This window comes from Poromitra crassiceps (genome assembly GCF_964638095.1).
Source record: "Poromitra crassiceps genome assembly, chromosome: 4".
In the NCBI taxonomy this organism is placed as follows: Eukaryota; Metazoa; Chordata; class Actinopteri; order Beryciformes; family Melamphaidae; genus Poromitra; species Poromitra crassiceps.
Window position 1 is genome coordinate 58474033 of NC_139626.1, and position 22084 is coordinate 58496116.

Below are 22084 nucleotides of genomic sequence, written 5' to 3' on the forward strand. Positions count from 1 at the left end.
CATCACCTGGCTTCCCACGGGGGCCCTGTGTGTCGGGGAGATGAGACGATGTTTCAGGTCAAAGTATATCATTTAGGTATATATTATGTTTCTCTTTGGAACAGTTAAGGAAATTTAACTTAGCTAAGTAGGCTTCAACTGATTTGGTTTTTTGAAGGCCGATATTGGTACAGATATGGCTCATTTCCACCACATTTTACTGCCCTGCACAGCTCGTCACCAGTCGGCTCTACTCGTTTCGGCCCGATGGATGTTCTGCTTCGACCGCCGATCATCTGCCCCCGCCCACCCCCAGCTGGTCGTCATAGCGACCGCATATCTGTCCTCCGCCTATACACCGAAGTAGGCTATAACATAATGTTACAATTAAATCCATCCACAGAACTTTTAAACTGTTTATGAAATACTGGTGCCTCTAAATGACCTACAGTGTACATGGGCAAATGTGACAATCGGCCAGGAGAATGGATATCACTTTGTAGTTAGTCAAACTCACAGGCATGCGCTGCGCGCGGACGGGAGAGGCGCAACAGAGTGAAGCCTGTACCCCGGCGGCCTCTCACCAGGCAAGACCGCGGCTTCACCAAAGACCCGCCTGCGGCCTAGCGGAGCGCTGCGGCTGCACTCAACTACAGGAGCTTCCTGAGCAGCGGACTTTTTTCTCTCTCAGACAATTGAAACCACCGCCACGATTTTATTTCACCAGAGGCGAAGGCAGCAACACAAAAGACTGATGGAAATATACATAACAGAAGAGAAGGTAAGCCCACTAAACTGGTATGCAGCATTGCATTGACAGTCAGTAGATAGACAGAGTAAACACGATTCTGCCTGACCAATCAGTCGTCAACAATGTTTTCACGTCACCGTATGGTACCGGGTTCGCAGCCCTAGAACCCCGACGAGGCAGGTACGAAAAGTAGCACGACTCAACCCCAATACAACCCGGGCTGGGACAGTTTTTACCGGTGGAATGAGACCATTTATCGAGTCGAGCGGAGCGGGACCGCGCTACTACCTGCGGTGGAAATGGGCCAATAGTTTTCGATTGAAATCCTACTTTGGTGCTGATTTTCAGGATCTTATCATATATATTTATATTGTCACGGACACTTGGGTGAGAATAGTCAGCATCTCTCTCGCTTGGATATGATCATGTTTATTTCTATATATTTCTGGTTGTCTGTTCGTTGAATGAGGCTTGATTGTCTATTGTGGGGCGTATGTACTGATGATGTATAAAGTGATGCCTGACCCCTCCCTTCTTGTTGGACTACTTCCGCTTTGAGAATGTCAGCGAATGCCAATTTCCCGAGTGTAACCAAAAACAACAATAATTGCTCGAGTGACATCACCGAGGGGTCACAATGCCTATGACATCATCAGTGCCTATGACATCATCAGTGATGTTATAAGATTGTTTGGGTCCATAATTATGTCACTGATGAGAGGAGTGATGATGTCACAATGTCTATAACATCATACAGAACAACAACAGGTTCGTGAACGCTGGGCTGGCCATGCTAGGTTCCAACCTAGCCTTGTTTCTTCTATACAGTTTTCAGAGTGATTGACAGGTCGCCTGTCCAGTGATTGACAGGTCGCCCAATTACGGACCAAAAGCAGGCGGAGCTGCCGTGCTCTGGCTCCAACAAATGTCAACATGGCAGCGATCCATGTTTATACAGTCTGTGTGATATCAAGACGACCCAACTTCAGCTCAGTTCCTGTCATTTTGGCACGTGCGTTTTGCCCATGGTTCTCCACGGACACGGCCACTTCTGAGTCTATTGGAGTCAATGGGAAAAGTCAACGTGATCTCAGATTATGACTATTATGATTATTTCGCCCCATATATTCATTGAAGTAAATATTCTGCCCATTCTGCGAAGCCACATATCTTCAGAATATTCTGACACTAAAATGGCATTTTTCAGACAGACAGATCAGGAGAAAGATAAACATTTTCTAACTTGTTTTTTTTTTACTCGCGAGATTTGGCAACAGGAACTCATGTTAGCAGGGAGCAATTAGCTAAAGCTAAAGCTGAGGTTCGTTGATGTAGTAGCTAAACCTGTCTAGAATTTTTTTTTTTTTAATGTAATATCTTAGTTTCAACTGTATTGAGCTAACAACGGGCAGCTTTGTATTTATATGTGTGGTTTGTGGAGTTTGGGAACTCACAATCTTTATTTCAAGTTCGCTCGCTAGGTCAGCAGCACTAACCCTGCGTCACCAGGCAGTCCTCTCACAACACTTCAGGGGAGAGGTCAGGTGACCACGTGACCATTTGGGAGAGTTGCAGCGACCATTTGTTAGAATTGGTGGAGCCTGCGGTGAATCATCTAGAAATATAAGATCTATGATATCACTCACTACTTCTTCTGTGGTGTTTTATGGCAGTTGGCATTCTTTATGTTGCACTACCGCCTCCTTCTGGATTCATCGATCCACTGTTTCCCTACCTCTCTGCTCTATGCTGTCTCTTATATCACTCACTACAGTAAGTCCATGTGTGTATACAATCTGTGTGACATCACACTCACTACAGTAGGTCCATGTGTTTATACAGTCTATGTGTGACGTCACACTCACTACAGTAGGTCCATGTGTTTATACAGTCTATGTGACATCACACTCACTACAGTAAGTCCATGTGTTTATACGGTCTATGTGTGACGTCACACTCACTACAGTAGGTCCATGTGTTTATACAGTCTATGTGTGACGTCACACTCACTACAGTAAGTCCATGTGTTTATACAGTCTATGTGTGACGTCACACTCACTACAGTAGGTCCATGTGTTTATACAGTCTATGTGTGACGTCACACTCACTACAGTAGGTCCATGTGTTTATACAGTCTATGTGACATCACACTCACTACAGTAGGTCCATGTGTTTATACAGTCTATGTGACATCACACTCACTACAGTAGGTCCATGTGTTTATACAGTCTATGTGACATCACACTCACTACAGTAGGTCCATGTGTTTATACAGTCTATGTGACATCACACTCACTACAGTAGGTCCATGTGTTTATACAGTCTATGTGTGACGTCACACTCACTACAGTAGGTCCATGTGTTTATACAGTCTGTGCATTACACTTCATGTTGTATGTGTGACCTCACAACCTCTTACCCTGTCACCTGAGGAACCCAGAATTCCTGTGATGCCTCTTGGTCCACCTGGGCCCTAAAATTACTCAGCAGATAGAGGGAGAGAGAGAAAGAGAAGTACCCCATGTTAACATGTTTGAAGACGTTGGTTAGGTCAGGCTTGGTTAGGTTAGGGTTGGTTTTGCGTTTGTAACGTTGTGAGAGAGAAGATGGTGAAATATTTTACTGGTAGTCCTTGAGCTCCGACTTCACCCATCGCTCCTTGTTCACTCTCCTCTCCCTGGAAGAGAGAGAGACCAGACATGTCACACTCATCTGGAGCTCCATTCATGTTCTAAACAGTAACCGTTTACTTTATCATCATTATCATCATTATCATTATCAATGAGTATGAATATGATGGAAAATGGAACAAATTAAGTCCATGGCTCCAGCACACAAGAGAGTGTGCTGGATTTTCTTTGCATGTGATGTGTTGCTGTACAGTATGTTATTTACAGTATATAACAGAATGTGATGTGTTGCTGTACAGTATGTTATTTACAGTATATAACAGAATCATGTGATGTGTTGCTGTACAGTATGTTATTTACAGTATATAACAGAATGTGATGTGTTGCTGTACAGTATGTTATTTACAGTATATAACAGAATCATGTAATGTGTTGTGGTACAGTATGTTATTTACAGTATATAACAGAATCATGTGATGTGTTGCTGTACAGTATGGTATTTATGGTATATAACATGTGATGTGTTGCTGTATAGTATGTTATTTACAGTATATAACAGAATCATGTGATGTGTTGCTGTACAGTATGTTATTTACAGTATATAACAGAATAATGTGATGTGTTGCTGTACAGTATGTTATTTACAGTATATAACAGAATCATGTGATGTGTTGCTGTACAGTATGTTATTTACAGTATATAACATGTGATGTGTTGCTGTACAGTATGTTATTTACAGTATATAACAGAATCATGTGATGTGTTGCTGTACAGTATGTTATTTACAGTATATAACAGAATCATGTGATGTGTTGCTGTACAGTATGTTATTTACGGTATATAACATGTGATGTGTTGCTGTACAGTATGTTATTTACAGTATATAACAGAATCATGTGATGTGTTGTGGTACAGTATGTTATTTACAGTATATAACAGAATCATGTGATGTGTTGCTGTACAGTATGTTATTTACAGTATATAACAGAATCATGTGATGTGTTGCTGTACAGTATGTTATTTACAATATATAACAGAATCATATGATGTGTTGCTGTACAGTATGTTATTTACAGTATATAACAGAATCATGTGATGTGTTGCTGTACAGTATGTTATTTACAATATATAACAGAATCATGTGATGTGTTGCTGTACAGTATGTTATTTACAGTATATAACAGAATCATGTGATGTGTTGCTGTACAGTATGTTATTTACAATATATAACAGAATCATGTGATGTGTTGCTGTACAGTATGTTATTTACAATATATAACAGAATCATATGATGTGTTGCTGTACAGTATGTTATTTACAGTATATAACAGAATAATGTGATGTGTTGCTGTACAGTATGTTATTTACAATATATAACAGAATCATGTGATGTGTTGCTGTACAGTATGTTATTTACAGTATATAACAGAATCATGTGATGTGTTGCTGTACAGTATGTTATTTACAGTATATAACAGAATCATGTGATGTGTTGCTGTACAGTATGTTATTTACAATATATAACAGAATCATGTAATGTGTTGCTGTACAGTATGTTATTTACAGTATATAACAGAATCATGTGATGTGTTGCTGTACAGTATGTTATTTACAATATATAACAGAATCATGTGATGTGTTGCTGTACAGTATGTTATTTACGGTATATAACATGTAATGTGTTGCTGTACAGTATGTTATTTACGGTATATAACATGTGATGTGTTGCTGTACAGTATGTTATTTACAGTATATAACATAATCATGTGATGTGTTGCTGTACAGTATGTTATTTACAGTATATAACAGAATCATGTGATGTGTTGCTGTAGAGTATGTTATTTACGGTATATAACATGTGATGTGTTGCTGTACAGTATGTTATTTACGGTATATAACATGTGATGTGTTACTGTACAGTATGTTATTTACAGTATATAACATGTGATGTGTTGCTGTACAGTATGTTATTTACAGTATATAACAGAATCATGTGATGTGTTGCTGTACAGTATGGTATTTATGGTATATAACATGTGATGTGTTGCTGTACAGTATGTTATTTATGGTATATAACATGTGATGTGTTGCTGTACAGTATGTTATTTACGGTATATAACATGTGATGTGTTGCTGTACAGTATGTTATTTACAGTATATAACATGTGATGTGTTGCTGTACAGTATGTTATTTACAGTATATAACAGAATCATGTGATGTGTTGCTGTACAGTATGGTATTTATGGTATATAACATGTGATGTGTTGCTGTACAGTATGTTATTTACAGTATATAACATGTGATGTGTTGCTGTACAGTATGTTATTTACAGTATATAACATGTGATGTGTTGCTGTACAGTATGTTATTTACAGTATATAACATAATCATGTGATGTGTTGCTGTACAGTATGTTATTTACAGTATATAACAGAATCATGTGATGTGTTGCTGTACAGTATGGTATTTATGGTATATAACATGTGATGTGTTGCTGTACAGTATGTTATTTACAGTATATAACATAATGTGATGTGTTGCTGTACAGTATGTTATTTACAGTATATAACAGAATCATATGATGTGTTGCTGTACAGTATGTTATTTACAGTATATAACAGAATCATGTGATGTGTTGCTGTACAGTATGTTATTTACAGTATATAACAGAATGTGATGTGTTGCTGTACAGTATGTTATTTACAGTATATAACAGAATCATATGATGTGTTGCTGTACAGTATGTTATTTACAGTATATAACAGAATCATGTGATGTGTTGCTGTACAGTATGTTATTTACAGTATATAACAGAATCATGTAATGTGTTGCTGTACAGTATGTTATTTACAGTATATAACAGAATCATGTGATGTGTTGCTGTACAGTATGTTATTTGCAGTATATAACAGAATCATGTGATGTGTTGCTGTACAGTATGTTATTTGCAGTATATAACAGAATCATGTGATGTGTTGCTGTACAGTATGTTATTTACAGTATATAACAGAATCATGTAATGTGTTGCTGTACAGTATGTTATTTACAGTATATAACAGAATCATGTGATGTGTTGCTGTACAGTATGTTATTTGCAGTATATAACAGAATCATGTGATGTGTTGCTGTACAGTATGTTATTTACAGTATATAACAGAATCATGTAATGTGTTGCTGTACAGTATGTTATTTACAGTATATAACAGAATCATGTGATGTGTTGCTGTACAGTATGTTATTTACGGTACATAACAGAATGTTATGTGATGTGTTGCTGTAGCCTGGGTAAACCCAGCCTCCATGTGACCTCTATGTGCTATCAGTCACAAAACGTACGTTACAGGCATAGCCTGTGACGTCACGTTGAAGGCTGGGTTTGCCCAGGCTAGTGTTGCTGTACAGTATGTTATTTACGGTACATAACATGTGATGTGTTGCTGTACAGTATGGTATTTATGGTACATAACAATGTTGTGTGATGTAAGGGAGGAAAGAGGGATGTTACCTTGTGTCCTTGTTTTCCAGGCTCTCCAGATTCACCCTTAGCCCCTTTGTGGCCCTACAGGCAGAGACAACAAGTTAAGTTGATTTCTAAAGCATTTTTAACTAGAAGTGCACACAGAGAGCGCAGACCTCCGCCACGGCTCAAACTCCTGTCTGCTATGATATGCACATTTTCTGAGACGGATTCGATTGGAACCCTAACCCTGACACACCCACATCCTGCTAGCCACTCCCCCTACCCACCCCTCGAACACCGACTCTCTATGGCCTTCCTATCCCTAGCTACGAACCTTCTCCCTAGCCCTGCCCCCTTTCCTGACCAGGACCCCTCCCACCACCCGCATCCTGCTAGCCACTCCCCCTACCTAGTGTCCTTTAGTAAGAGAGTGGCGTCAGCGGAGGACCAAAATTCGAGACTCATTAGCCAATGAACAGCCAGGAATGGGTCTCGCGCTACTTTTGCATGCTGAAAATAAAGCTGATAAATGTACAATTTGATTCAATGGATGCAAACCCCTTTCAAAGTACAACACAAACTGTCTATTTTGCTGCAACTCGACAGTGCTGCTTTTTTTACTCAAGAGTTCCACTTTCTACTTCCTGGAAAAAAAACTGGTCCATTGGAGTGAATGGAGATGTCGGAACTCTTCTATTATATGGCTCTGCCCCTACCCACCCCTCGAACACCGACTCTCTATGGCCTTCCTATCCCTAGCTACGAACCTTCTCCCTAGCCCTGCCCCCTTTCCTGACCAGGACCCCTCCCACCACCCACATCCTGCTAGCCACTCCCCCTACACAGCCGTCAAACCCGGACTCTCTATGACCTTCCTATCCCTACTTATGGCCCCTTTTCCCTAGCCCCGCCCCGTTCCCTCATCAAACACATCCCTCTAGTCACTCCTCCTACCCACCCCTCGAATCCCTGGGTCTCTACGACCTTCCTATCCCTAGATACATTCCTTCTCCCTAGCCCCCCCCTCCCACCACCCATATACACCTAGCCACTCCCCCTACCCAGCCCTCCAAACCTGACTCTCTACGACCTTCCTATCCCTCCTTAGCTATGACCGTTTCCCCTATCCCTACCCCCCTCCCCTCACCACACACATCCCCCTAGCTACTCTGTCTAACCCACCCCTCGAATCCCTGGGGGCCAGATGCGGCCCGCGACAGGGTGCAGAGTGGCCCCCCGACCATTTTCTAATAATTTCAAGTTAGTTTTCAGCTAAATTGTCAAATACCGTCGTCTGCTCGCTAACCAGGCACTGATGTATGTACTTAACCTAACTAACTTAACCTAACTAACTCTCCGGTGTGCACAAGATTGTCAGACTAAACTCCGGCTGACACCCCAAAAACCTACAATCCGCTCCAGAAAACTTTATATCGTTTGTTTATTAACTGGCCCCTGGCCTCCTATCATTTCACGAAAGTGGCCCCCGGGCAAAGCAAGTTGAGTATCCCTGCTCTACAGCCTTCATATCCCTAGTTACGACCACTTCCCCCAAGCCCCACCCATTTCTTGACCCCCCCGCCCACACCACCCACATCCCTCTATCCACTCCTCCTACCAACCCCTCGAATCCTGACTCTCTACGCCCCTCCTATCCCTAGCTACAGCCCCTTTTCCCTAGCCCCGCCCCCTCCTATTAACCCGACCCGGATCGGATCAGCTCCAAAATTGTATTGGTTCCTCCTTGGCCCATGTTACACCCTTCCACCAGGTTTCATGAAAATCGTCCCAGTTTTGCCGTAACCCTGCTAACAAACAAACAAACAAACAAACAAACAGCCCGAAAACATCACCTCCTGGGCAGCGGTTCATAACAAAGTATGTTACCAAGCAACAAAGACATACCGAATACACAATCCTAATAGTGGAACAGTTGTTGGAGCACAAAAGGAGCAAACATGGTTCTTACTCACTTTCATCCCGGGGAGGCCAGAGTATCCGGTCAGACCTGAAGGACAGGCATTGGGACACTGGAAAACACAACAGCCTATTTGAGGTCATGGGAGTGCCCTGCCACCAGGAGGCGCCACTCACACCCAAAGATTACATTTTGTCATGGTTCTGAAACGATCTGAGAGGAAATATTCCCAAATTCCATTACAGTTTTAACATGATCGCTTGTTTCTCCGTTTTATATCTAGATTGTTGTTGTTGTTTTTAGCTTACATAGTGGTTTGGTTACACATGTACATGTGCATGACGAACTGATGATGTCACTCATAGGGTAAGAAAATATCTGATACTTGTGAATATTCTGTTCAGGGAATATAATCTGCTAATCTCATGAACAAACATGGTTGGTAAATCTTGTTCATATTAGGCTATTTATTCGTGTGCATGGGCTTCTACGGTTGCAGGGCGGGGTATGAGGAAGTGAATGTTTACTTTTCATTATGAAAGAGAATAAAATGTAAAAAATATAAAAAGGGAAGAAAATCTTTGGGTTAAGTTCATAAACTCTTGTTTGGCTTCAGAATTGCACCAACATTATCAAAGTCTAAAGAGCAATATGTTGAATCAACCCGTTATTAACAAAACCTAAGACTGTAGAAAGTGTTCCAAATGGACTCAAGATGCGTTCCAACTGCGCTATTTAATTCCTATAAAACAAACGAAAAATAATAATTTGCTTTGCTAACTCTGTGGTAGCAGCGAGGGAGCTAGGTAGCCATGTTGCTTGCTCTCTCCTGTCTTATATCTTTAGTTATATTATATATGACAGTACTTTGACATTAGTGCATTGGTAACCATTGGAGGAGATTATTCCTTTGTTCTTCGTCCCTAACTGAATCACTGTGGCACATGGTCATAGCAGAAAGAAAGAAAGAAAGAAAGAAAGAAAGAAACAAACAAACAAATAAACAAACAAACAAACAAACAAACAAACAAACAGAAACAAAGAAAAGGCCCTCTGTAGCATTTTAGACTCTGTCCTGGTTTTTCACACTCGTGAATAACCTCCATTCTTGCAGAGTTGTTTAAAATCTAGGTTAAGTGTAGTTGCGTTGATGTTTTTGCAGCTTACTAGTTTCCTGGCATTCCAGTTTCTAAGTGAAGTAGAGAATATAATAAATTGCTTGAAAGGGCTTAATTGGTTTTGGTGCTGATAACTGTAAATGAATCTCAAAGAAAATTGTGACAGACCAAGCTTTTGGATCAAACTTACCAGGTCCTCGCCTTCATAAACGCCTGGAGGGCCCTATAGGGAGAGAAATGCTTCAGCTTAAAATAAATTCTGTAAATAAACTCCAGCTCATATATGTACTGCATACAGCAGGTTGCCACTCACTCTCATGTTAGCATATGAGATATTTCATCACCATAAAACATCAAGGGTTAACCCTAAACCAACACCAAAGATTTTTAGGGGCACTGCTAGGAATTGTGGGGTCTGTAACAAGATGTGTGTCGTCTCCCCCTGCGCCATCCCAATGCATCTATGCATCTAACCTACCTAGACAAGTATCAAACATAAGGGGCCCTATTCTCCCACAAGCCTTCGGCGGTAAAACGGGCCTTAAACGCAAAAAAAACGTGCCTTGCGCCTGTTTTGGGACGATATCAATATGGCTTTACGCTGCCAAATGCGCTTTAGGCCGAATGGGCGTGGCGCAGTCCCAGAATGGGCCAGAGTGGGCGTGTCGGCCTTAAATCTCGGCGTACTGCTATCTTCCCACCTGGCGTAAATTTAGCGCTTTGCGCTTTTGAAAACCAGGCCTATTCAGTGCAGCCAGTTGCGCGGAGCGCTCCCCTCTGGCTCTCTCCCTCCCCTCTGGCTCTCTCCTCTGTCACCCTTCTCTGTGTCACTCTCTCCCTCTCTCCTCAGTCTGACAGGCACAATACGACTGTCTCTCTCTGACTCCCTCGCTCAGACAGACACAACACACGTCCTATAGGAAATAGCAGTTGTAAGTTCACTGCCTGTGAATGTCCCAGCATGCAATTGGGTACTCCATTTCGCTACTAAATAGCAACCAAATGAGGCGAAATAGATATAAAAGGTCAATCTAAAATAATGTGTAATGGTAACACAGCCTGCAATTGTAGAACATTTCAATATTGGACCAAATAAAACATCGAAATTAAAACACCACCCTAAGTGAAACATATATGTCCTCCTGGGCCAATCCCTTGTCGATTTAACGTGATTTAGATAAGTGTTAGCGGAACGCGCTTCGGAACGCGCTTCTACTGTCATGTGCTATACTGCGATGTCCGCTCCAATAACTTCGCCCTACTTCACATTTAGTTTTACAATAAAAACACATTTATGCAATGACTTTACATAATGTAGGGTATATTTATGTGCATCATTCTACCTGCAGCAGGGGAGAGAAAACGATATCGTTCTGGACAAACTTTCACCAATATAAAATTAATCTCATCATATAGGGATAGGCTATATTTTTCTAGCTGATGCCTTTAGAACATTCTTTTCACTTTGATCTTGCTAGTGTAGCGTATTTACATGCTTGCAGTATTTAAACTGCAGTTAGATTGGTTTGAGAAGCATAATAATATGGAATAATAGCCTATAATGGAGACAGACAGACTGGATGAAGGGGGGGGGGGGGGGGCAGAGCGCTTGGCTTTCGTCAGGTTTTGCGGGACCACTGGAATTGGAGCTAAAAAGGCAAGCGTGCGATTCGTTTATTGCACTTATCCAATGAGCATGACGGTGCATCATTTTACGCTTAAAAGGCGTGGTTGTAATGCTTTAGGCTGCGTGTAGCGCCAGCACGACGATATCAAGTGCGCTGGTCCACGCCCACTGATTTGCGCTGCGCCAGGCGCTCGGCCTAGAAACAGCGCCGATGCAACGATAGGGGCCATGGTGTGATATTTATCTAGACCAGTATCAAACTTAAGGTGTGATATTTACCCGCTGTCCGGCAGGACCAGGAAGACCCACTGACCCTCTCCTGCCTCTCGCTCCCTGAAGCAGAGAACAGGATTTAGCATGACAGGAAAACACATCACAGTGCAGTGTAGCTAGCATCATAAATCATTCATAAATGCACCTTTTGTAAAAAAAAAAATCAAAAAAAAATCATGAAGTTCTGAACATACTTAGTCATGATAATTTAACTAAAATCAACTCAATTCCCAAGAAAACCAAGGAAGCGTGGCAGAATTTACATGAACTGAATATGATTATTACTCACAGGTGGTCCAACTTTGCCCAGCTCACCTGGTAGCCCGTCTGTTCCGGGGAGACCCTGTGAACAGCAACACATCCCGACCTGTTAACACGCTGGTGCCGTGAATGCCTCAACTGTTTATGGTTATATAGTGTATATTATATGTATAACATATGTATATGTTATATATGTATATTATATGTATAACATATGTATATGTTATATATGTATATTAGCATCTGAATACTTATTCATGTGAATATGATCCACATTTCACAATTGCAACAATTGTAACTTAACCCATCCATCCATACTATGGAAGGAAAATTAGCTTACAGCTATATCTGCTGCAATATATTTATTGAGCATTGTCGCTGTCCAATAAACGAAAAAATACATGTTAATAATCCATACTCCTCCCAAATATATCTACATGTCTAATAGCATGTTTAAATTGAATCCAGCAGACATTTAGAGAACACCACTATTTACATTGTATTGTATTCCTCTGATGTATTAATTCTTCTACTTAATAATTGCTCTTCTTAAAACAACCCTTCAGCCGGAGGCGGAACTCGCCATCTTCGGCTGCTCGGAGTCCTCTCTGAAGTTCCCCACAGCTGTGCAACAGTCTTCTTTGACACAGGGGACACTTGTAGCAAAAAAAAACATATTTTGAAGGAATGGAAGTCCTCCTCTTCACCTTCACCTTCTTTCCAACTGTGGTTGACCGACATGACCTCTGGAGAGACTTAGGTTCCCGAGGACCAATTCACTTGGAGTGTTTTTAACCAACAGTCCACAACCCAAAATAATCAGTTTACTCTTATAGAAACCACAAACCAGAAAAAGAAAATCACATTTGAGAAGCTAAAACAAGATAATTTTAGTATGTTTTTCTTAAAATTAGTCTAAATGATTAATCGATTATTAAAATTTTTTTTGTTGGCGATTAATTTCCTGTCAATCGACTAATATCGATTGACTAATCATTGCAGCTCTATAGTAGGGCAAGTACTCACGTCGAGGCCGTCAGGTCCCACACCCTGTGAAGACAGACAGGAGGGAGGTCAGGGAGAATGTTCGGAAGTGTCAGGACCAGTGTTGGGCAAGTTACTTTCAAAATGTAATATACTACATATTACTAGTTACTTTCATTTGAAAGTAATACGTTACTTTAGATTTAAAATACATGCTACAGCATGCGCTGGGAGTCAGGGGCGGAGCGACCCTATCAGCCCAGAGGGGGCGAAGCTCTTAGGGGGGCCCCATCAAAAAAAAAAAAACATATCTTTTTTTTTTTTTTTTTTTGAAGGCCAGGCCAGGCCGCGAAGAAAAATGTGCCTTTTTTTGCATGTTTGAATCGGTTTTAGCCATATTTAGTGGAATATCTCATTTTAAACACACCAATGTTATTGTCTATTGATTGAATTCCTCTCAGACTCACACCACTGACTTTATTAAAGGAACACTCCGCCCATTTTCAACCAGCTTTGTATCATTAGAACATCAGTAGTATATCAGAAAACTGTAAAAGGTTTTGAAGTCTGTCATTTAATTTGACAGTTATTGAGTGTTAAAGTGTGGACCAGTGACATCACTGGTCCACACTAACTCAAATTAATAACTCATTAACTCAAATCAACTCTCAATAACTGTCAAACTATTCATCATTCATCTAGTTTGACAGTTATTGAGAGTTGATTTGAGTTAATGAGTTATTAATTTGAGTTAGTGTGGACCAGTGATGTCACTGGTCCACACTTTAACACTCAATAACTGTCAAATTAAATGACAGACTTCAAAACAGTTTACAGTTTTCTGATATACTACTGATGTTCTAATGATACAAAGCTGGTTGAAAATGGGCAGAGTGTTCCTTTAAATAAAGTCATTTTAAGTCACAACTGTAAAATAGCTGATATAGCCCCTATATCCGAAAACACAATTTGTCACTCATTGAGCCAAGTAATATTATGTCCAAGAAAGACTACAGTGAAGCCACTTTACAGACAAGCTTGTTCTGAAGAAGAAAAATAAAAACACAGGTTGCCAGCCAAATTTTTTTTTTTTTTTTTTTTTTTGATGGGCCCCCCTGGCGAGTGGGCCCGTGGCGGCCGCACCCTCTGCCCCGGCGTACGCTCCGCGTCATCAGTGATGTTAGCTGGGGTTGTAAGGTGTTTCGGGTCTCTCAACATCATACACCCTGGCCCAGTAGACCCAGCCGAGGCCGATTAAGACCCCGACCCGCGTCCCAGCAGCAGCCGCTCACGGATCAGCCTTCCTACTCTGTCTGCAACGTTGCCCGCGGAAGGGTTGATCACGCCTAATCCGCTGCAATAGAGTTAGTGCTACACCGCAGTATTTGTAAAACCCTTCGGTGCATGGAGGGTCTAAGGCCCTGTGTGGGTGACTCCAGGCTGGGCTCCTCCTTCGTCTCACCAGACCCTCCCGGGGAATACAATATTGCTGTCTGTGTAGAGTAACTCGTTACTTTACAATATTACTGTCTGTGTAGAGTAACTCATTACTTTACAATATTACTGTCTGTGTAGAGTAACTCGTTACTTATTACACTACTTTTGCATTACTTTTACCAAAATAACTGCCGTAGCAGAATGACATCGCCGCCCTGGAACCATCCCAAAAAACAATTTCAACCATCTTGAAGTCAGTGTAAACCGTCCAAAATTCAAAATGTTATCTTTTTCCTTTGTTATTCTCATCTATAGTGGTTATTTGCATAAAAAAAACTAAATTTGATAAGGAAATGATTATATCTTTATTTAAATACCGGTATGTGCCTTTGATAAAAGAAAATGTAACTCAATTTGTAACTTGTGTTACTTGACAAAGTAACTGGTATAATAGTACTGAAATCCTATTGTAATAAGTTATATCACTGAGTTACTGCAAAAAGTAATATATTACATGTAATATATTACATGTAATATATTACTTTTGTAATGAGTTACCCCCAACACTGGTCAGGATAGGTTTATAATTTGATCATTCTCAGTATCTGTGGAAATGTTATTAATAATGACGATTGTTTCAAGATGAATTTCAATCAATAGAACACAGACATTACATTACGTCATTTGGCAGACGCTTTCATCCAAAGCGACTTACAATATCACATTGTGTCAACAGTAGAGACATCAACTATGCAACTATGCAACACAGCTACAACTTTTTGAAGGAATAGAGTAGCACTTGTAGAAGCAGTTAGAGATTTCTTTTATTATTTCTTTTTAGATAGAGATGTTAGTTCAAGGAGGGCCCAGATGGAGCCTGAAAAGGTGTGTTTTTAGTCTTTGCCGAAAGATGGGCAGCGATTTGGTCGTCCTGACCGAAGGGGGGAGCTCGTTCCACCATTGTGGTGCCAGGGACGAGAAGAGTCGCGTTCGGGACGAGCGACAGACGTCTTATTGCTTGAGACAGAATGAAATCAGACTGACAGAGCTGTGCCTGGACGATTAGCACTAAAGGACTTCACACAATTATTCATATGACTCATACAGCACATCTGTACTTTTTTGCTAAATGTACCAAGACTGGCATTTTTTTTTGTTTTTTTTTACCAAAATCATTCTCTACAATTCATGGCAGTTCTTAAGTGAGCCATTAATATTTAATACAAAGAAGTACAATTTCCGTTATTGTGAAAATGTAACATGCATCTTCATACCTAAGCTGTGAATTTCCACACAACTCCCACAATTCTGCACACTTGTTCCTGATATAGACCAATATTTCTCCGAAGGGGAAACTAATTTAAAGAAGACATTAGAGGTTCTGTGTAGAGCGGTGATACTCAACTTGCGGCCCGGGGGGCCAGATGCGGCCAGTGATAAGGTGCAGAGTGGCCCCTTGACCATTTTCTAATTCACAATGAAAACTAACATTAAAGTTTGACTGAGGTCCTGCTAATTGACAAATATCGCCGCCTGCTCACCGCCCAGGAACTCATATGTACATAACTAACTTATCTTAACTGAACTAACTATCCTGTGTGCGCAACATTGTCAGACCAAACTCTGGGTGACACCCCAAAAACCTACAATCAGCTACAGCAACATTAATACGAATGTCTACCGGCCCCTGGCCTCCTGTCATTTTGCAAAAGTGGCAAAGCAAGTTGAGTATCACTGTGTAGAGAGGGTTGCGCCTGGCAGTCGCTCTGAGAGGGTTAGAGGTTCAATTCCCACTGCGGTCACTCCTGCTGAAGATATAGATATTATTTTGAATCAGGATATCTCTGTCACTTACCAGCTCGCCTGGAGGTCCGTGTGCTCCAGGTTCACCCTGAAAACCAGCAAGAAAACATGTGCTGATCTCATTGCAGCGCGTCAATTCAAATCTTTACTGTCCTGGAAGGGAAGTTCGGTTTGCAGGTTTTGAATTGACAAGAATCACCATAATCTATAGAAACAAGTGCAAATCGACTTTTCTGATTTGTGTGTGTGTGTGTGTGTGTGTGTGTGTGTGTGTGTGTGTGTGTGTGTGTGTGTTGTATATTGGACTGCACTTTCGATTTTTTTGTGATTTTGTCTTTCTGTATTTTTTTGTCTTTTGTACTGATGTGATCGCTACACTGCATTATGGTACTTACACTTAGTCAAATTCCTCATATATCTAATATGATTACCTACTGTAGCAATACAAGTGATTCTGATTCTACATACAGTGGGGATAAACAGGCAGTGGCTATAGAGAGGCAAAGTGAACGTCACTTCCTGCTTCAGCACTGTACCAGAGATTTTCATCCGCCATTTATTTTCCCATAGACATTTCGTAAAATGCTTATAGACGGTTTTAACTTGACAACAAAAACATTCTAAATTGAACCCCCGCTCACTTCCTGTTGCAGTGTTTGCTATGGACATAAAAGAAAAAAAAACATTCAAGTGCAGGACTGACCATTCCGTGAAAACCGTCTATAAAAATAGTTTTACCTGGTCAAACCAAACGGTTCAGCTATATTTAGAATCAAGAGAGACCCTAGAGAACATTTCACTCGGGCCAAAACATAAAAAAAACAACACCGGGAAAAATATATTTTTTATATGCGCAATTTCTTTACGTTTTGGTCCGAGCAAAATGTTATGTGGTCTTTCCAGTTTCTGATTATATCTGGACCGTTTGGTTTGACAAAGTAAAACTATTTTTATAAGCATTTTACGAAATGGGAAAATAGATGGCGGATGAACATCTCTGGCATGGTGCTGAAGTAGGAAGCGACGTTCACTTTGGCTCTCTATAAAGTGCATTTAACTTCCCCCCCAGTCCCTCCAGATGTGGCATTAAGACCAGGAGCTCTGCAGACAGGACCGAGGTAGAGAATTAGCCCTGACATTTCAGCAGGATGACACGCTGGTGGCACGGTGGCTCAGTGGTTAGCACTGTCGCCTCACAGCAAGAAGGTCGTGGGTTCGAATCTCCACCCTGGTCCTTTCTGTGTGGAGTCTGCATGTTCTCCCCGTGTTTGCCTGGGTTGACCCCACAGTCTAAAGACATGCTGTGCTTCTGTAGTATCACAATGTAATCTAGTGAAATGTGTAGTATGTATATGATGACCAAGTTACTTTCAAAATGTAATATACTACATATTACTAGTTACTTTCATTTGAAAGTAATAAGTTAATTTACAATATTACTTTCTGTGTAGAGTAACTTGTTACTTATTACACTACTTTTGCATTACTTTTACCAAAACAGCAGCAGCAGCAGAATGACATCGCTGCCCCGGAACCATCCCGAAAAATAATTTCAACCGCCTTGAAGTCAGTGTAAACAAACTAAAATTCTAAATGTTATTCTTTTCCTTTGTTATTGTCATCTATAGTGATTATTTGCATAAAAACCATAAACACAGTTTGATTAGGAAATGATTGTATCTTTTTGTGCTTTGATTTAATAAAATGTAACTAAATTTGTAACTTGAGTTACTTGACAAAGTAACTGGCATAATATTACTGAAATCCTATAAGTAATAAGTTATATTACTGAGTTACTGCTAAAAGTAATATATTACATTTACATTATTGTAATGAGTTACCCCCAACACTGATGATGACGCAACCTATGTGTTGGAGCCAAAAGTATGAGTTTTGATATTGATTTTGTTTTACTGAATTATGCATTAATATAATGAAATATTGGGAATGGGCAGTGTTGGGGGTAACTCATTACAAAAGTAACATATTACATGTAATATATTACTTTTAGCAGTAACTCAGTAATATAACTTATTACTTATAGGATTTAAGTAATATTATACCAGTTACTTTGTCAAGTAACTCAAGTTACAAATTGAGTTACATTTAATTAAATCAAAGCACATAATAAAAAAGATACAATCATTTCCTAATCAAACTGTGTGTTTTTATGCAAATAACCACTATAGATGACAATAACAAAGGAAAAGAATAACATTTAGAATTTTGGATGGTTTACACTGACTTCAAGGCGGTTGAAATTATTTTTCGGGATGGTTCCGGGGCAGCGATGTCATTCTGCCGCTGCTGTTATTTTGGTGAAAGTAATGCAAAAGTAGTGTAATAAGTAAGGAGTTACCTTACACAGAAAGTAGTATTGTAAAGTAACTTATTACTATCAAATGAAAGTAACTAGTAATATGTAGTATATTACATTTTGAAAGTAACTTGCCCAACACTGGGAATGGGCATGCTCTTTTGGGCAATGGGCATGCTCATTGCTCTTTTACTATGTTGTGTGTAGATAGTTGATGGAGTAGGACTGTGATGATGCTATGTCAAGCCCTCTGAGACATGCTTGTGAGGGGATATAAACATGAGTGGACTGAACGGAACATAATGTGGAGATATCAAACGTACGTTTGGGCCTTTTGGGCCTTCAGAGCCCGGATCTCCAGGAGGTCCGACGGGTCCCTGCAGAGAAGACAGAAACTTTCGTTCAGGCCTACTCATCAAGCTGACATTGACACATAACAAGGAAATACATAAAAAAAATATATTTCGATTGTTTCATTCGTATGCACTCATCATGGCTATAATTGCTCTGAACTCACGGATGAGAGGAAACACGTTCAAATTGTTTACTGGGCCTATAGGAAGTGGCTTAATAGTGTAACTAACTCTGAAGTAGGTGACTGTAAACGCTCGTAGGTTTTGCTTTGTCATTTTTTGAATGATGTAATTAGGTCATTTTCATGGGATCGAGCAACAGTTGCAATCATTAGTCCAAATAAAACACAGCAGCAAACCGAGAAATGAGGAACAACGTATTGTTGCTTTTAAATATGTCATGTGTTTGCTTTGAAACTGACCAATCTGCATGAGTCAACAATCATCAGTGTTTCCAATGAGCAGAAACAAGACAGAAGAGTTTGTCCTTCCGCACAATCTGTGATTTGTTAGGAACAAAAAGCTGCATTTTCTGTGGTAGGACTCATTGTCATTGTACTGCTCAACATCAACATCAACATCAACATCAACATCAACATCAAAGACGGAGACCGATGCAGAGATAGGGACTTGGACTTGAGTCGCACTTTAAGGCCTAAACATGGTCGTCCGTCCGCCTCGAATTGGAGCCGTCTCACCGTCTGGCGGCGCCAGCGAGCCCTACATGCTACATGCCACACAACTAGTTCGTTATAATCTAACATCATGCTTTGAAAGGCGACTTTACGACGATGAGCCAGGGCAACGGCCAGTCACAACTCTCCTGCAGCTGACGTCACGCACGTATCGTCGCCGTGAAGTCACATTTTCGAGCAGCCCCCGTCAGCCGACGGCGGCCCCTCCCCGTAGGACGGCGCTCCACCCGCCGTCCTACGGGGAGGGCGGGGCGAGGCTCTGATGGACGACCATGTTTAGGCCTTAAGTCAAAGACTTGTGACTTGACTTGGACTTGAAAAAGCAAAGGAAATCCGCACACTGTTTTTTCAGCTCCCAGGGTGAGTTTTTTAATTACAAAAAAGCAACGTTTCGACCCTCACGGGTTTTCATCAGGCAATACTATACGCGTATTTTTCCAGCACCTGTTGAAATAATCTCGGATGTGCGTGCACTCTACTCTTCTATTTGACTTGGACTTGAGACTTGTGAACAAGCTTTATTTTTGTGTGTATTAACATTAAGGAAAGGTCTACTAATGATAATTTCAACTAATCAATGCAGATGCTGTATGCTAATAGATAAAGGAGTGAGGATAATACAGTCAATGCTTTGAATTCCTTCATTTGAGCTATGCAGTGTTCCCTAAGCAGGCCGGATGGCATGCAGCAGACGATAGAACGCTCATCCGTAAGAGACTTGAGACTTGACTTGGACTTGTGACCAAAGACTTGAGACTTGACTTGGACTCTAGCTCAAAGCTGCAGCATCTCTGGACTGATCCATAGTCCCCCGTTTGGTGGAACAATTCATTTGACAGATGTATATCTTCTCCAAAGGCACTCCTTATAGCAGCGGTTCCCAATCTTTTACAACTCATGGCCCACTTGAAAATGTTAAAAATGTACAGAGGCCAAATAATGCCTTCTCAGAGCTGTCCATCAGCACAACACAGAAACCAGAAAGTAAAACTGAGGGACTGACTGCAATAGGCTAATTAACGAATAATTGATTACAAATGTATGTGTGTGTGTGTGCAGTGTTTCCCATACATAAAGGAATTTGTGGCGGGCCGCCACAAAAGGATTTTGACCGCCACAAAAAGATGTTGACCAATTTTTTTTTTTTTTTTTTTTACAGTGCACCTGAACGCAACATGCAAGATACCTGCTGAATAAGTGTGTGTGTGTGTGTGTGTGTGCGTGTGTGTGTGTGTGTATTTATTTATTTATTTATTTATTATCACCATACCAAGTTAGTCTCCGATTCATTGTCTATGGAGTCAAGTCCAGCATAATCTCGCTGGCCAGCCTCCCCTCCCTTCCGTGAGAGGAGTCTGGCTGCACGGAAAGTAACAGGCTGCTGGCGTAAGCCCCTCCCCTGCTCTACAGCTGCTCTCCCATTGGAGCGACTGTTTCAGTCGCTGCCGGATGTCCGCTCCCCGCTTATTACAAACTCTGTCATTGGCTCCGACCATGTCAATCAGTGCGGCTTCCGCTCCCTCCTCCCTGTGTGTCGCTGTAAACAGTGCCCTCCCGCCTCAGTGAAAACAACAACGCTAACTAGCTAGCATGCTAACGGCAGAAACCTACACGCTAGCTCGTTGCTACACGCTGAAAGCGGCAAGTTGGATTGTTGGAAACTATTTTCCAAGGGCACTGCCGCTAAGCTCCGCCCATCGCAATCCCACGCGCCACCAGACTCCTCTCAGGGAAGGAAGGGGAGGCTGGCCAGCGAGACAAAGTCCAGCATGACATCATTCTAACAGCATGAATTAATCCAACGTGTGCATTTATCGTTCAAGTTGACTTGAAATCAACGCAAATAATCCTGACATGGTTATGGGCAGATATACAAGCCTGCATGCAATTTCTCTGCAGCTCTGATCCCAACACATGTGCTCTCGCGCACGCGCGCGCGCACACACACACACACACACACACACACACACACACACACACACACACACACGCACACACACACACACACGCACACACACACACACACACACACACACGCACACACACACACACACACACACACACACACACACACACAGAGTCTAGGTCCCATTATCGGCTCTTCAGATCTGATACCGATGTCCGTTATTGAGCTGAGAAATCAATGTCAGCGAACATCTGCCCATAAGCTCTTTGAGAGTTGCATGGAAGATGTGTGAATCTTCTGAATCTTGAACAACAGCAACAACAACAGCAACAACAACAAGCAATCTGGCAACCAGCAACCAAACACCTGATGGTGCCGGACAGCAGAGCTCCATGCCAGTGCAATGTCATGTGACATTTCTTTAGGCAGAAATAATATCAATCAAATTGGATCAATAGCCTAACTAAAGCACGGCTAAAATGTCACTCTCTCATGTCACTCCCCTCTTCCGTGACCTTCACTGGCTTCTAGGGGTGTCACGGTACACTCATTTCACGATACGATACGATAC

General features: G+C 41.2%; 1 protein-coding gene across 1 annotated transcript in view; it reads right to left on the reverse strand.

The window, feature by feature from the left end:
• The window catches only part of col9a1a (collagen, type IX, alpha 1a), a 74070-nt gene that overhangs the window by 39219 nt on the left and 12767 nt on the right, over positions 1-22084 (reverse strand). The window contains exons 5-15 of the mRNA XM_083635716.1: positions 18883-18936; positions 16295-16330; positions 13045-13068; positions 12047-12100; positions 11764-11817; positions 10048-10080; positions 8795-8851; positions 6867-6920; positions 3354-3407; positions 3150-3203; positions 1-25 (exon numbers count right to left, since the gene is read on the reverse strand). The exon at positions 1-25 is cut by the window's left edge and continues 29 nt beyond it. Coding sequence (XP_083491842.1) covers positions 1-25; positions 3150-3203; positions 3354-3407; positions 6867-6920; positions 8795-8851; positions 10048-10080; positions 11764-11817; positions 12047-12100; positions 13045-13068; positions 16295-16330; positions 18883-18936 — 499 coding nt within the window. The remainder of the gene's footprint in view (positions 26-3149; positions 3204-3353; positions 3408-6866; positions 6921-8794; positions 8852-10047; positions 10081-11763; positions 11818-12046; positions 12101-13044; positions 13069-16294; positions 16331-18882; positions 18937-22084) is intronic.